The following is a 13,829-nucleotide window of genomic DNA, read 5'->3' as shown; positions in this document are numbered from 1 at the left end:
ACATTTAGCACGTGAGAAGGCAGAGTCTATGAAATGGGAAGGGTAGCCAAGACGGGAAAACAAATTATGAAGAGTGGAAATTTCCTCTGGAAGGAACCGAGGATCACATATGCGGAGGGCACGGAGAAAGAGGGAGATAAGAACACTTTTCTTGGCAGGGGAAGCACGATAGGAAAAATAGTGAATGTACATGCCACTGTGCATAGGTTTTCGGTAAACGGAAAAGGAAAAACCTGTATCTGAGCGGTGGACATGGACATCAAGGAAAGGAAGCAAGGAATTAGATTCCCATTCAGCTTTAAACTTAATGGAAGGGGCAAGATTATTAAGAGCTTCAAAAAAAAGGTTGGAAGAGACTGGAGTCATGAGGCCAGAAAGCAAAGATGTCATCCACACAGCGGAGCCAGAGAGAAGGTTGCACATCGATGGTAGGAAGAACAGTCTCGAAGTATTCCATGTAAAGATTAGCAAGGACAGGAAAGAGAGAGGAGAGCCCATAGCGACACCGAAGGTTTGAGAATAATATTTCCCTTGGAAGGAAAAGGAATTAGAGTCCACACAGAGGCAGATAAGATCAAGAAAGACTTCAATAGGTATAGAGAGATGTAGAAACCCTTCGCATGTTTCTGTTCCTTCATTATTTATTTCATCACTTCCCCTTCCCCCTACCTCTGTGCACTTGCTCTCCCTCTGTGGGCACCTAGCTCCCTTGCAGTGCTCCCCTTTCTTTGTATTTGACTGGCTCCTCCTCCTTAATTCCCCACTACCACCACTACCTCTTCCCGCCTATATATAGCCGTCCTGCTCCAATTCTGGTTAGTGTGACTTCGTAAATGGTCCAAGTCAGACCGAAACGTCATCATATGCTCCTCTCTTCTATGTGCGGGTTATTTGTGTATCGTTCCAGTCACGGTATTGTGCCTTTTTTTGTTATTTAGAAGATTTACTGTTATACAGACTACTGCATTTGTGTAGAAATGGTATAAAAAATATCAGCGCATTTGTGAAAGAATATTTGACTCACCAGTTGACGTGTATTGGACGCATAGCATGATTTGTTTACTTTTGAACTTTGGTAAAAATCAAACATTTCTGCTACTTTGAGCTCAATTTCAAGGTACTTTTCTTTGTAAAACCAGTCAAAATCATCTCAATTTCTGTAATATGTCTTCCATTCTATAAACTGAGACCAGGAAAACTAGAATACAACAACAAATACCATACGAAAATACAGTGCAAAGTCGCTGTTTTAATCCAAAAACACGGTCTAAGTTTTTTTTTTCTCATTACGCAGTGTGTGCTGCAGGTTTTTTTTTATACCACGCACACTGACCACATTGACCCATTCTTTCATATGTAGGCCTACCAGCTTTCTCTCACTAGATTTGAGGGCGCTAGAATTTAGGCGTACTAGTATGTCAAAAACCCTGGTGCGTAAGCTTTACTAGTACGGCCGAAACCCTGAAAGGGTTAATTTGTCTATTCGTCTAAGGACCATGTCACTTGTAACCCTAATCGTGCACAGTTTATCGTCCTGTTCTACATAATTTACTAATTTCTGGAATATCGCTAGTATGTTCCTGTGTAAAAAGTGAAAGTAAATGTTAAAAATTCCTTATCACTGTCGGTGAGCTGACCCAAGTAACTTTTGAGTGGTCCTATCTTGTCCTTAATCTTACTTCTGTATACTCAATCCTTTTGGGTTAGTCTTCAATTCCCTTGTAACTTTCACCTCAATCTCTCTGCTTTTCTTATTCCTTTTTCTCTGACTACAGTGGAACCTCGGCTTACGAACGCCCCCACCATGTGAACTTTTCAGGATACAAACTCATTCAGTATTTTTTGCTTCAGGATACAAACAAAATTTCAGGATATGTCCTTTCCCCTCAAGGGAGGTTCCTTGGTGAAGGGCCCTTGATCTAGGGAATTGGATCTATGCTCCAGTTCCCTAAATTAACAATAATTATAATACGTACATACTACTAATAATAATTATGACAATAATAATACAATATAATGGTAATAATAATAGTATGTCATTTTTAGATATTTCACAAATTTTTTCATATTTGTGTGCCAAAAGCTTCAAAATACAAATTGGTAACCCTCTTGGTGGCTGTAGGTACAACTGTTAGACCACAGCTATCTCAGTGCCAACCATATATATACAGTGGACCCCCGCATACCGTACGCATTGCATAACGTACAATCCGCATACCGGACGCTTTTTATCGCTAAAATTTTGCCTCGCATACCGCCCAAAAACCCGCTCACCGCCCTTCGTCCGAGACGCGTCCAATGTGCGGCCTGAGCCAGCCTCATATGTTCCGCCGGTGGCATTGTTTACCAGCCAGCCTCCGCGGTAACATCCAAGCATACAATCGGAATATTTCGTATTATTACAGTGTTTTCGGTGCTTTATCTGGAAAATAAGTGACCATGGGCCCCAAGAAAGCTTCTAGTTCCAACCCTACAGCAATAAGGGTGAGAATTCCAATAGAGATGAAGAAAGAGATCATTGATAAGTATGAAAGTGGAGTGCGTGTCGCCGACCTGGTCAGGTTGTACAAGAAACCCAAATCAACCATCTCTACTATTGTGGGCAACAGAAAGGCAATCAAGGAAGCTGTTCTTGCCAAAGGTTTAACTGTGTTTTCGAAACAGAGATCGCAAGTGATGGAAGATGTTGAGAGACTCTTATTGGTGTGGATAAATGAAAAACAGCTAGCAGGAGATAGCGTCTCTCAAGCGATCATAAGCGAAAAGGCTAGGAAGTTGCATGAGGATTTAATTAAAAAAATGCCTGCAACTAGTGATGATGTGAGTGAATTTAAGGCCAGCAAAGGTTGGTTTGAGAGATTTAAGAAGCGTAGTGGCATACATAGTGTGATAAGGCATGGTGAGGCTGCCAGTTCGGACCACAAAGCAGCTGAAAAATATGTGCAGGAATTCAAGGAGTACATAGACAGTGAAGGACTGAAACCTGAACAAGTGTTTAATTGTGATGAAACAGGCCTGTTTTGGAAGAAAATGCCAAGCAGGACCTACATTACTCAGGAGGAAAAGGCACTCCCAGGACATAAGCCTATGAAAGACAGGCTTACTTTGTTGATGTGTTCCAATGCTACTGGTGATTGCAAAGTGAAGCCTTTATTAGTGTATCACTCTGAAACTCCCAGACCGTTCAGGCAAAAGAATGTCCTCAAGGAGAATTTGTGTGTGCTGTGGAGGGCAAACAGTAAGGCATGGGTCACTAGGGACTTTTTCTATGACTGGTTACACCATGCATTTGCCCCCAATGTGAAAGATTACCTAACTGAAAAGAAATTAGAACTTAAGTGCCTCCTGGTGTTAGACAATGCCCCTGGTCATCCTACAGACGTGGCAGAGCGACTTTATGGGGACATGAAATTCATTAAGGTGAAGTTTTTGCCTCCTAATACCACTCCTCTCCTGCAGCCCATGGACCAGCAGGTTATTGCAAACTTCAAAAAACTGTACACAAAAGCTCTGTTTGAAAGGTGCTTTGTAGTGACCTCAGAAACTCAACTGACTCTAAGAGACTTTTGGAGAGATCACTTTAATATCCTCAATTGTGTAAACCTTATAGGTAAGGCTTGGGAGGGAGTGACTAAGAAGACCTTGAACTCTGCTTGGAAGAAACTGTGGCCAGAATGTGTAGACAAAAGGGATTTTGAAGGGTTTGAGGCTAACCCTGAGAGGATTATGCCAGTTGAGGAATCCATTGTGGCATTGGGAAAGTCCTTGGGGTTGGAGGTTAGTGGGGATGATGTGGAAGAGTTGGTGGAGGAGGACAATGAAGAACTAACCACTGATGAGCTGATAGATCAACTTCAACAGCAAGAGGCCAGACCTGAGGAAACTGGTTCGAAGGAGGGGAGAGAGAAATTGAAGAAATTGCCTACTACAAAGATTAAGGAAATCTGTGCAAAGTGGCTTGAAGTGCAAACCTTCATGGATGAAAATCACCCTCACACAGCTATTGCAAGCCGTGCTGGTGACTATTACACTGACAATGTTGTGAAACACTTTAGGGAAGTCATAAAGGAACGAGAGGTACAGGCCACTATGGACAGATATGTTGTGCGAAAGAAGTCCAGTGACTCTGAAGCTGGTCCTAGTGGCATTAAAAGAAGAAGGGAAGTAACCCCAGAAAAGGACTCGACACCTCAAGTCTTAATGGAAGGGGATTCCCCTTCTAAACACTAACACTCTCTCTCCCCTCCTCCCATCCCATCAATCATCACCAGATCTTCAATAAAAGTAAGTGTCATGTAATTGTGCATGCCTTTTTCAGTTTGTGTGTATTAAAATTAACATTTAATGTGGTAAAAAAATTTTTTTTTTTCATACTTTTGGGTGTCTTGCACGGATTAATTTGATTTCCATTATTTCTTATGGGGAAAATTCATTCGCATACCGATCATTTCGCATAACAATGCCAGCCCTCTTGCACGGATTAAGGTCGCTATGCGGGGGTCCACTGTACATAGCTAGAACTATGCTCTGGAAAATGTCTTATCAACAACCATCACCACTTACCTGACCCATAGCTATGGGTCAGGTATGTCAGGTCATTCCAGTTCAGCCCACCCAGGTAATTTGCCAGTCCTATGAAATCAGCCAAGCAGAAGTCAGACAGACTTGATTTGTGATCACTTTCCCCAAGCTCATCATTAACCTCAAGATTATTAATTAGCGATTCCCTGCTGGCAAGAACCAAGTCAAGCAGGTTATTTTCTCTAGTTGATTCTGTCACAAACTGTTTTAAAAAACAATCCTGAATCATATCGTATGTAGATGCCTTAAGAATTTCGTCCCATAAAAGCTTACTGCATTCCCTGTCAAGGTTTTGGGGCCTGTAAATCACACCCAAGATTAGTTTTTTAATGGCCCTCAAGAAGCTGTAACCAAACAGATTCAGTGGCTGGCTAATTTTATATCCACCACCCTTCCTGTTGACCTTATCAGTGTGGAATAATATATAGCCATGTATGTGGCATTCAGAAGGCATTTATCTTTGAGATTGAGCCACGTCTCTGTTATAGCAATAATATCTATGCTTCCTGCACTTGCAATTAATCTTGGCTCGTCTATCTTATTTCTTACACTCCTGCTATTAGTATAGCAAATCTTAAGGGAGCTAGTCTTGCTGCCCTCTACTGTCTTCCTTTGTTTGCTGACCTGATCCATTGTCTTTATTTGTAACTTTATGATGAATAATGTCTTCAACATTTACTGTTTCCAACCATTGTGCTGCAACCTGACTGTTTCCCACACACACCCATACCTCTATCTTCTGTCAGTTTAAAATCCTAGACATGTCAGCAATGACCCTCTTGACAGAGTTGGCAAATGTTACCACCTCTGCCCCAGAAAGATGTACCCCATCCCTGGCATACATACGTTTGCCACAAAAGTTGCTCCAGTTATCAATGAATGGGATTACAAGTTCCTTGCAGTATGTGTCCAGCCAGCAATTTACACCAATTACCCTAGACATCCATTCACTGACCACTCCCCTTCTAGGCAAGATGCTACATATGATTGGGACCCCTCCCTGAGACATAATTAAATCTATAGCCGACCTGTACTTATCTAGCAGCTCTTCTCTCATACCTTTCCCGATATCATTTCCACCAGCATTGAGACATATAATGGGCTTGTTCCCATTACCTGACATTATCCAACCTGTTGACTATGTCACCAACACTATCTCCAGGAAAACAAAGTCTCACTTTATTCCTATTACAGAAAGCATGGTCCATATATCTTACCTGTGAGTCACCAATCACAAGAATGCACTTACCTCTTAGTAAGGGAAGTAGTACCTTTATCTTCACTGCCAACTAAAGTACAGTGGTACCCCAAGTTTCGTACAGCACCCAACTCGAACAATTATGCAAGTGTATTTTAAGTATTTCTTATGGGAACAAATTCGCTCGGTAAGGGCACTCGAACAGCCTTCTAGAATGAATTATGGCTGAAACTCTGGGTACCACTGTACACTCGTCTTGAAGAACAGAGAAGCAATTTCCTACCTTCAAATCTTTTCTCTTAATCTTCCTTATTTTGATGCTCTTCCCATTACTAGGAACCACTCGCTACTTGTAGTAGGTGCTGGACTGCTCCTCACTGCTGGTAGCCCCTCATTCCCCTCACCCACTCCAGCCACCTCTCACACACTCCCAAACTCATGAAGGTGAACCTTCAGACTCCTGATTTCCTCCTGGAGAAGTAGGACCACCTCCTTCAACATACTAACCTTAGTTGTGCCGGTGAGGACAACACCAGTCATTTCTCCCTCCCATGTTAGTACGTACTTCAAGAATTAAAAGTATTGCTTACCTTGCATTATTCTCCTCTTCATACTTGTTTTGAGGCCGAACCCTGACAACCACTTTTAGATTAGCTTTAGATGCTGCACCAAACTGCACTTCATCATTTAACTGCCTAATGAGCGCCTTCTTGCGCAATGAAGTATTATTTCGCTTTGGGGACTTAAGTGGCGAATGCACACGTTTCAAGACTTTTCTGTTTAATGTCATCTTGCCTGAAAACAAAATATTTGTTTAATGACTAAGGAGAAAAACAATTTTAATTAAGGAGATAATATACACGAGAAACTTAATTATACATAAATGCTACCAAATGAGAATATAAATATTTTTCACAATTTGGCAGACTACTTACAGATAGGTAATGGGTCTGCAAGGCCTGTCCTAGTCAGTAAAAGTGTATAGTATACAGTGGACCTTCAGCTATCGGCCACAATCCGTTCCAGAAGCTTGGCCTAAAACCGAGATGGCCGAAAACCGAAATAATATTTCCCACAAGAATTAATGTAATTACAATTAATCCGTTCCAGACAAAAATATTCACCAAATAAAATTTTCTTTTTAACAATTAAATCAGAATTACATCCATTTATTGAAGACTTATGTTGGCTTCTGGAATGCCAGACACAGACAGACAGTCAGGTCAGTCAGGTCGGTCAGTCAGTCAGGTCAGTCCAGTCAGGTCAGTCCAGTCAGTCAGGTCAGTCCAGTCAGGTCAGTCCAGTCCAGTCAGGTCAGTCCAGTCCAGTCAGGTCAGTCAGGTCAGTCCAGTCAGTCAGGTCAGTCCAGTCAGGTCAGTCCAGTCAGGTCAGTCCAGTCAGGTCAGTCCAGTCAGGTCAGTCCAGTCAGGTCAGTCCAGTCAGGTCAGTCCAGTCCAGTCAGGTCAGTCAGTCAGGTCAGTCAGTCAGGTCAGTCAGTCAGGTCAGTCAGTCAGGTCAGTCAGTCAGGTCAGTCAGTCAGGTCAGTCAGTCAGGTCAGTCAGTCAGGTCAGTCAGTCAGGTCAGTCAGGTCGGTCAGTCAGGTCAGTCAGTCAGGTCAGTCAGTCAGGTCAGTCAGGTCAGTCAGGTCAGTCAGTCAGGTCAGTCAGTCAGTCCAGTCAGTCCAGTCAGTCAGTCAGTCCAGTCAGTCAGTCAGTCCAGTCAGTCCAGTCAGTCAGTCAGTCAGTCCAGTCAGTCAGTCCAGTCAGTCAGTCCAGTCAGTCAGTCCAGTCAGTCAGTCCAGTCAGTCAGTCCAGTCAGTCAGTCCAGTCAGTCAGTCAGTCCAGTCAGGTCAGTCAGTCCAGTCAGGTCAGTCAGTCCAGTCAGGTCAGTCAGTCCAGTCAGTCAGTCCAGTCAGTCAGTCAGTCCAGTCAGGTCAGTCAGTCCAGTCAGGTCAGTCAGTCCAGTCAGGTCAGGTCAGTCCAGGTCAGGTCAGTCCAGGTCAGGTCAGTCCAGGTCAGGTCAGTCCAGGTCAGGTCAGTCCAGGTCAGGTCAGTCAGGTAGGTCAGGTCAGTCAGGTAGGTCAGGTCAGTCAGACTGAGACTGAGACTGACACACACACACACACACACACACACACACACACACACACACACACACACACACACACACACACACACACACACACACACACACACACATTCCATGGTGTTTCTCACTTTCTTTACTACAGGAACTTTACTAGGAACTTTCTTTGAAGCTATGGTCCCACAAAAAAACAATGGAAAACAAGCGAAATATTTAGATGTATGAGTAGAAGCTTCCTCACGCACCGAAAGCCATAGCCAAACTGACGCGCACTCGCAAGTGGGCCCCAGCCGGCAGACGCGTTCAAAACTACCAATCACAGAAATAACGGCCGATCATTGGGAGCCGAAAAACAGGCCGATCACCGAGTAGGCCGGCAACAGGAACAGCCGATAACCGAGGGTCCACTGTACAATATATTTATACATATGGACCAGGATACTAGTAGCACTAGGTTCTCACCTTCATACTTACAAATCAGATTGGATAAAATTCTCACCTTCTTGTTTACAAATCGGCTTGGATAAAATTCAAATACTTCTCCTTTGTAAGAGGTGACTAAAATGCTGGGAGTGAGAGGCTAGTAACCCCTCCTGTATAAATTACTAAGTTTAAAAAGAAAGGTTTTTCATTTTAGGTCACCCTGCCTTGGTGGGATATGTTTTTTTTCGGGGGGGGGGGGGATACTGTCCAGTTCGTAGCCAGAATAAAAAAAAAAAGCATTGTGGCTTATTTCCATTGGAGTTCTTTCATCCTCTCCCTCCCTGTGCAATCCAAGGAAAGTTATTGTCTTCGGAAATAGGCAACCTATAAGGTAAGAACTGTAAATATCTGTAAATGGTCAGTTCCTCAACATATGGCAGGCTTTTATGTATCAGCATACAAATGAAATGACATGCGAGAGATGGCAATAAGCCATCAAGACTTCACATTTGTGACCAAAAGAATAAATTTTTAAATGATCTAAAACCCGAGAACTATAAATACAGTGGACCCCCGGATAATGATATTATTTCAATCCAGAAATCTGTTTGGGCGCCGTTATACACCGAATTTGTTCCCACAAGAGATATTGTGAATTAGATTAGTCCGTTTCAGACCCCCAAAAATACACCTACAAAAGCACTTACAAAAATACACTTACATAATTGGTAGAGTTGGGAGCTGATCGTTATGCGGGGGTCCACTGTACTTTGGAATTTAGTCATTATTTCACAGTAAAATATTTATAACCTATGTATGTTGCAGAATAAGTAATCATTTCTTGTACAAATTGGTATTTTGGAAGATGTGGAAAATGCATAATTTATTTAGGTCATAATGCACATCAAGAAGTCTCAAGACAGGTGACACTTTCAGGTTATGTAACCTAACATTACCAAACTTAACCTAGTGTAACCTAACCTAATCTAACCAATTTTCATTAGTACCACTCATAATAAAAATTTGCACAAAAAATTATAAATTCATGATGTACACAGGTTATATGCATTGAAAAGTATACAATAATGTCAAACTTCTGCAGAATAGTTGCCAGTAACTATAGCTGGAAAGTGAACATGTTTTATTGAAATTAATTTACGTTAAATATGATTTGGGCGAGAAAAAAGAAAGAACTAAATTATAAGAGGAAACTACAATACTTACGGCTACCTGGAGTTTACCTGGAGAGAGTTCCGGGGGTCAACGCCCCCGCGGCCCGGTCTGAGACCAGGCCTCCTGGTGGATCAGAGCCTGATCAACCAGGCTGTTGCTGCTGGCTGCACGCAAACCAACATACGAGCCACAGCCCGGCTGATCCGGAACTGACTTTAGGTGCTTGTCCAGTGCCAGCTTGAAGACTGCCAGGGGTCTGTTGGTAATCCCCCTTATGTGTGCTGGGAGGCAGTTGAACAGTCTCGGGCCCCTGACACTTATTGTATGGTCTCTTAACGTGCTAGTGACACCCCTGCTTTTCATTGGGGGGATGGTGCATCGTCTGCCAAGTCTTTTGCTTTCGTAGTGGGTGATTTTCGTGTGCAAGTTCGGTACTAGTCCCTCTAGGATTTTCCAGGTGTATATAATCATGTATCTCTCCCTCCTGCGTTCCAGGGAATACAGGTTTAGGAACCTCAAGCGCTCCCAATAATTGAGGTGTTTTATCTCCGTTATGCGCGCCGTGAAAGTTCTCTGTACATTTTCTAGGTCGGCAATTTCACCTGCCTTGAAAGGTGCTGTTAGTGTGCAGCAATATTCCAGCCTAGATAGAACAAGTGACCTGAAGAGTGTCATCATGGGCTTGGCCTCCCTAGTTTTGAAGGTTCTCATTATCCATCCTGTCATTTTTCTAGCAGATGCGATTGATACAATGTTATGGTCCTTGAAGGTGAGATCCTCCGACATGATCACTCCCAGGTCTTTGACGTTGGTGTTTCGCTCTATTTTGTGGCCAGAATTTGTTTTGTACTCTGATGAAGATTTAATTTCCTCATGTTTACCATATCTGAGTAATTGAAATTTCTCATCGTTGAACTTCATATTGTTTTCTGCAGCCCACTGAAAGATTTGGTTGATGTCTGCCTGGAGCTTTGCAGTGTCTGCAATGGAAGACACTGTCATGCAGATTCGGGTGTCATCTGCAAAGGAAGACACGGTGCTGTGGCTGACATCCTTGTCTATGTCGGATATAAGGATGAGGAACAAGATGGGAGCGAGTACTGTGCCTTGTGGAACAGAGCTTTTCACCGTAGCTGCCTCGGACTTTACTCTGTTGACGACTACTCTCTGTGTTCTGTTAGTGAGGAAATTATAGATCCATCGACCGACTTTTCCTGTTATTCCTTTAGCACGCATTTTGTGCGCTATTACGCCATGGTCACACTTGTCGAAGGCTTTTGCAAAGTCTGTATATATTACATCTGCATTCTTTTTGTCTTCTAGTGCATTTAGGACCTTGTCGTAGTGGTCCAATAGTTGAGACAGACAGGAGCGACCTGTTCTAAACCCATGTTGCCCTGGGTTGTGTAACTGATGGGTTTCTAGATGCGTGGTGATCTTGCTTCTTAGGACCCTTTCAAAGATTTTTATGATATGGGATGTTAGTGCTATTGGTCTGTAGTTCTTTGCTGTTGCTTTACTGCCCCCTTTGTGGAGTGGGGCTATGTCTGTTGTTTTTAGTAACTGTGGGACGACCCCCGTGTCCATGCTCCCTCTCCATAGGATGGAAAAGGCTCGTGATAGGGGCTTCTTGCAGTTCTTGATGAACACAGAGTTCCATGAGTCTGGCCCTGGGGCAGAGTGCATGGGCATGTCATTTATCGCCTGTTCGAAGTCATTTGGCGTCAGGATAACATCGGATAGGCTTGTGTTAATCAAATTTTGTGGCTCTCTCATAAAAAATTCATTTTGATCTTCGACTCTCAGTCTGGTTAGCGGCTTGCTAAAAACTGAGTCATATTGGGACTTGAGTAGCTCACTCATTTCCTTGCTGTCATCTGTGTAGGACCCATCTTGTTTAAGTAGGGGCCCAATACTGGACGTTGTTCTCGATTTTGATTTGGCATAGGAGAAGAAATACTTTGGGTTTCTTTCGATTTCATTTATGGCTTTTAGTTCTTCCCGCGATTCCTGACTCCTAAAGGATTCTTTTAGCTTAAGTTCGATGCTTGCTATTTCTCTGACCAGTGTCTCCCTACGCATTTCAGATATATTGACCTCTTTTAGCCGCTCTGTTATTCTTTTCCGTCGCCTGTAAAGGGAGCGCCTGTCTCTTTCTGTTTTACATCTACTCCTCCTTTTTCTTAGAGGAATAAGCCTTGTGCATACATCGAGTGCCACCGAGTTAATCTGTTCTAGGCATAAGTTGGGGTCTGTGTTGCTTAGTATATCTTCCCAGCTTATATCGGTTAGGACTTGGTTTACTTGGTCCCACTTTATGTTTTTGTTATTGAAGTTGAATTTGGTGAATGCTCCCTCGTGACTAATCTCATTATGTCGGTCTGGGGCTCCGCGCATACATGACTGAACCTCAATTATGTTGTGATCTGAGTATATTGTTTTTGATATGGTGATATTTCTTATCAGATCATCATTGTTAGTGAAGATGAGGTCTAGTGTATTCTCCAGTCTAGTAGGCTCTATTATTTGCTGGTTTAAATTGAATTTTGTGCAGAGATTTAAAAGCTCGCGTGAGTGTGAGTTTTCATCAGAGCTGCCTCCTGGTGTTATTACTGCAACAATATTATTTGCTATATTCCTCCATTTTAGGTGCCTTAAGTTGAAATCCCCCAGGAGCAAGATGTTGGGTGCAGGAGCTGGAAGGTTTTCCAGACAGTGGTCAATTTTTAACAGCTGTTCCTGGAATTGCTGGGATGTTGCATCCGGAGGCTTGTAGACTATCACAATGACTAGGTTTTGGTTCTCGACCTTTACTGCTAAAACTTCCACTACATCATTTGAGGCATTTAGCAGTTCTGTGCAAACAAGTGACTCTGCAATGTACAGGCCAACCCCCCCCTTTTGCCTGTTCACTCTGTCACATCTGTATAGGTTGTAACCTGGGATCCATATTTCGTTGTCCAAGTGATCCTTTATGTGGGTCTCAGTGAAAGCCGCGAACATTGCCTTTGCCTCTGCAAGCAGTCCACGGATGAAAGGTATTTTGTTGTTTGTTGCTGGCTTTAGACCCTGTATATTTGCAAAGAAGAATGTTATCGGACTGGTGGTATTGTTGGTACTGGGGGGGGGATTTTTTTTCCGGCATTAGTATCTGTATCTGTTGGTTTGGTTTGGTGTGGTTTGGAATAGAATTCTATTCAAGATTGATGGACTGACCACATCGACTCAAGGTTGAGGGACTGATTACCTCATTCTCCTCCTGTTCTTCAAGATTCTCCTTTGTATGGACCGATGAAGCCACTGTGTGGCGAAACGTTTCCTCAATAAAGATACCCAAGAGTTGCACATGTGTCTAATTTATCAACAGGGAAACACTAATTAATAATCTTGAGGTTAATGATGAGCTTGGGGAAAGTGATCACAAATCACTCAGTTTTAATATATCATGGAATTCCCCTAATAATGGCAATCAAGTCTCTGTCCCTGACTTCCGCTTGGCTGGTTTCATAGGACTGAAAAATTACTTAGGTGGGCTGAACTGGAATGACCTGACTAAGGGTCAGGTAGGTGGTGATGGTTGCCGATATGACGCTTTCCAGGGCATAGTTCTAGCTGCTCAGTCAAATTATGTTCCAAATAGGGAAATCAGATCAAACAAAAATGATCCTAAATGGATGAACAATAGATTAAAATATCTAACTGGTCAAAAGAGAGGCATATATAGGCAAATCAAAAGAGGGGAGGGGCAATTAAGAAATCGATATATTCAGTTAGAGAGAAATAAAAAAAGGAATTAGAAAAGCAAAGAGAGATTATGAGGTTCAAGTTGCAAGAGATTCGAAGACTAACCCAAAAGGATTCTTTCAGGTATACAGAAGTAAGATCAGGGACAAGATAGGCCCACTCAAAAGTTCCTCGGGTCAGCTCACTGACAGTGATAAGGAAATGTGTTGAAGTTTTAACACATACTTCCTCTCAGTTTTTACACAGGAGGATACCAGCGATATTCCAGAAATGATAAATTATGTGGAACAGGACGATAATAAACTGTGCACGATTAGAGTCACAAGTGACATGGTCCTTAGGCAAATATATAAATTAAAACCTAACAAATCCCCAGGCCCTGATGAACTGTATGCAAGGGTTCTAAAGGAATGTAAAGAGGAGCTTAGCAAACCTTAGGCTAATCTTTTCAACATATCACTACAAACTGGCATGGTGCCAGATAAGTGGAAAATGGCAAATGTGATACCTATTTTCAAAGCAGGTGACAGGTCCTTAGCTTAGAACTATAGACCAATAAGCCTAACCTCCATAGTGGGAAAATTTATGGAATCAATAATTGCCGAGGCAGTTCGTAGCCACCTTG

The 13,829-nt window shown here is 42.6% G+C and overlaps 1 protein-coding gene across 1 annotated transcript in view; it reads right to left on the bottom strand.

Annotated features, from left to right (window-relative positions):
• LOC128690857 (Kinesin-like protein at 67A) overlaps window positions 1–6,579 on the bottom strand; it is a gene marked incomplete at its 3' end in the record, with an annotated part of 54,896 nt that extends 48,317 nt beyond the window's left edge. The window contains exon 1 of the mRNA XM_070081250.1: window positions 6,370–6,579. Coding sequence (XP_069937351.1) covers window positions 6,370–6,569 — 200 coding nt within the window. The remainder of the gene's footprint in view (window positions 1–6,369) is intronic.
• Window positions 6,580–13,829: the final 7,250 nt, after the last annotated feature.

Source organism: Cherax quadricarinatus, unplaced genomic scaffold (assembly GCF_038502225.1).
Source record: "Cherax quadricarinatus isolate ZL_2023a unplaced genomic scaffold, ASM3850222v1 Contig2062, whole genome shotgun sequence".
NCBI lineage: Eukaryota > Metazoa > Arthropoda > Malacostraca > Decapoda > Parastacidae > Cherax > Cherax quadricarinatus.
Note: the sequence above shows the minus strand (reverse complement) of the source record. Positions and strands in the feature narration are given on the sequence as shown.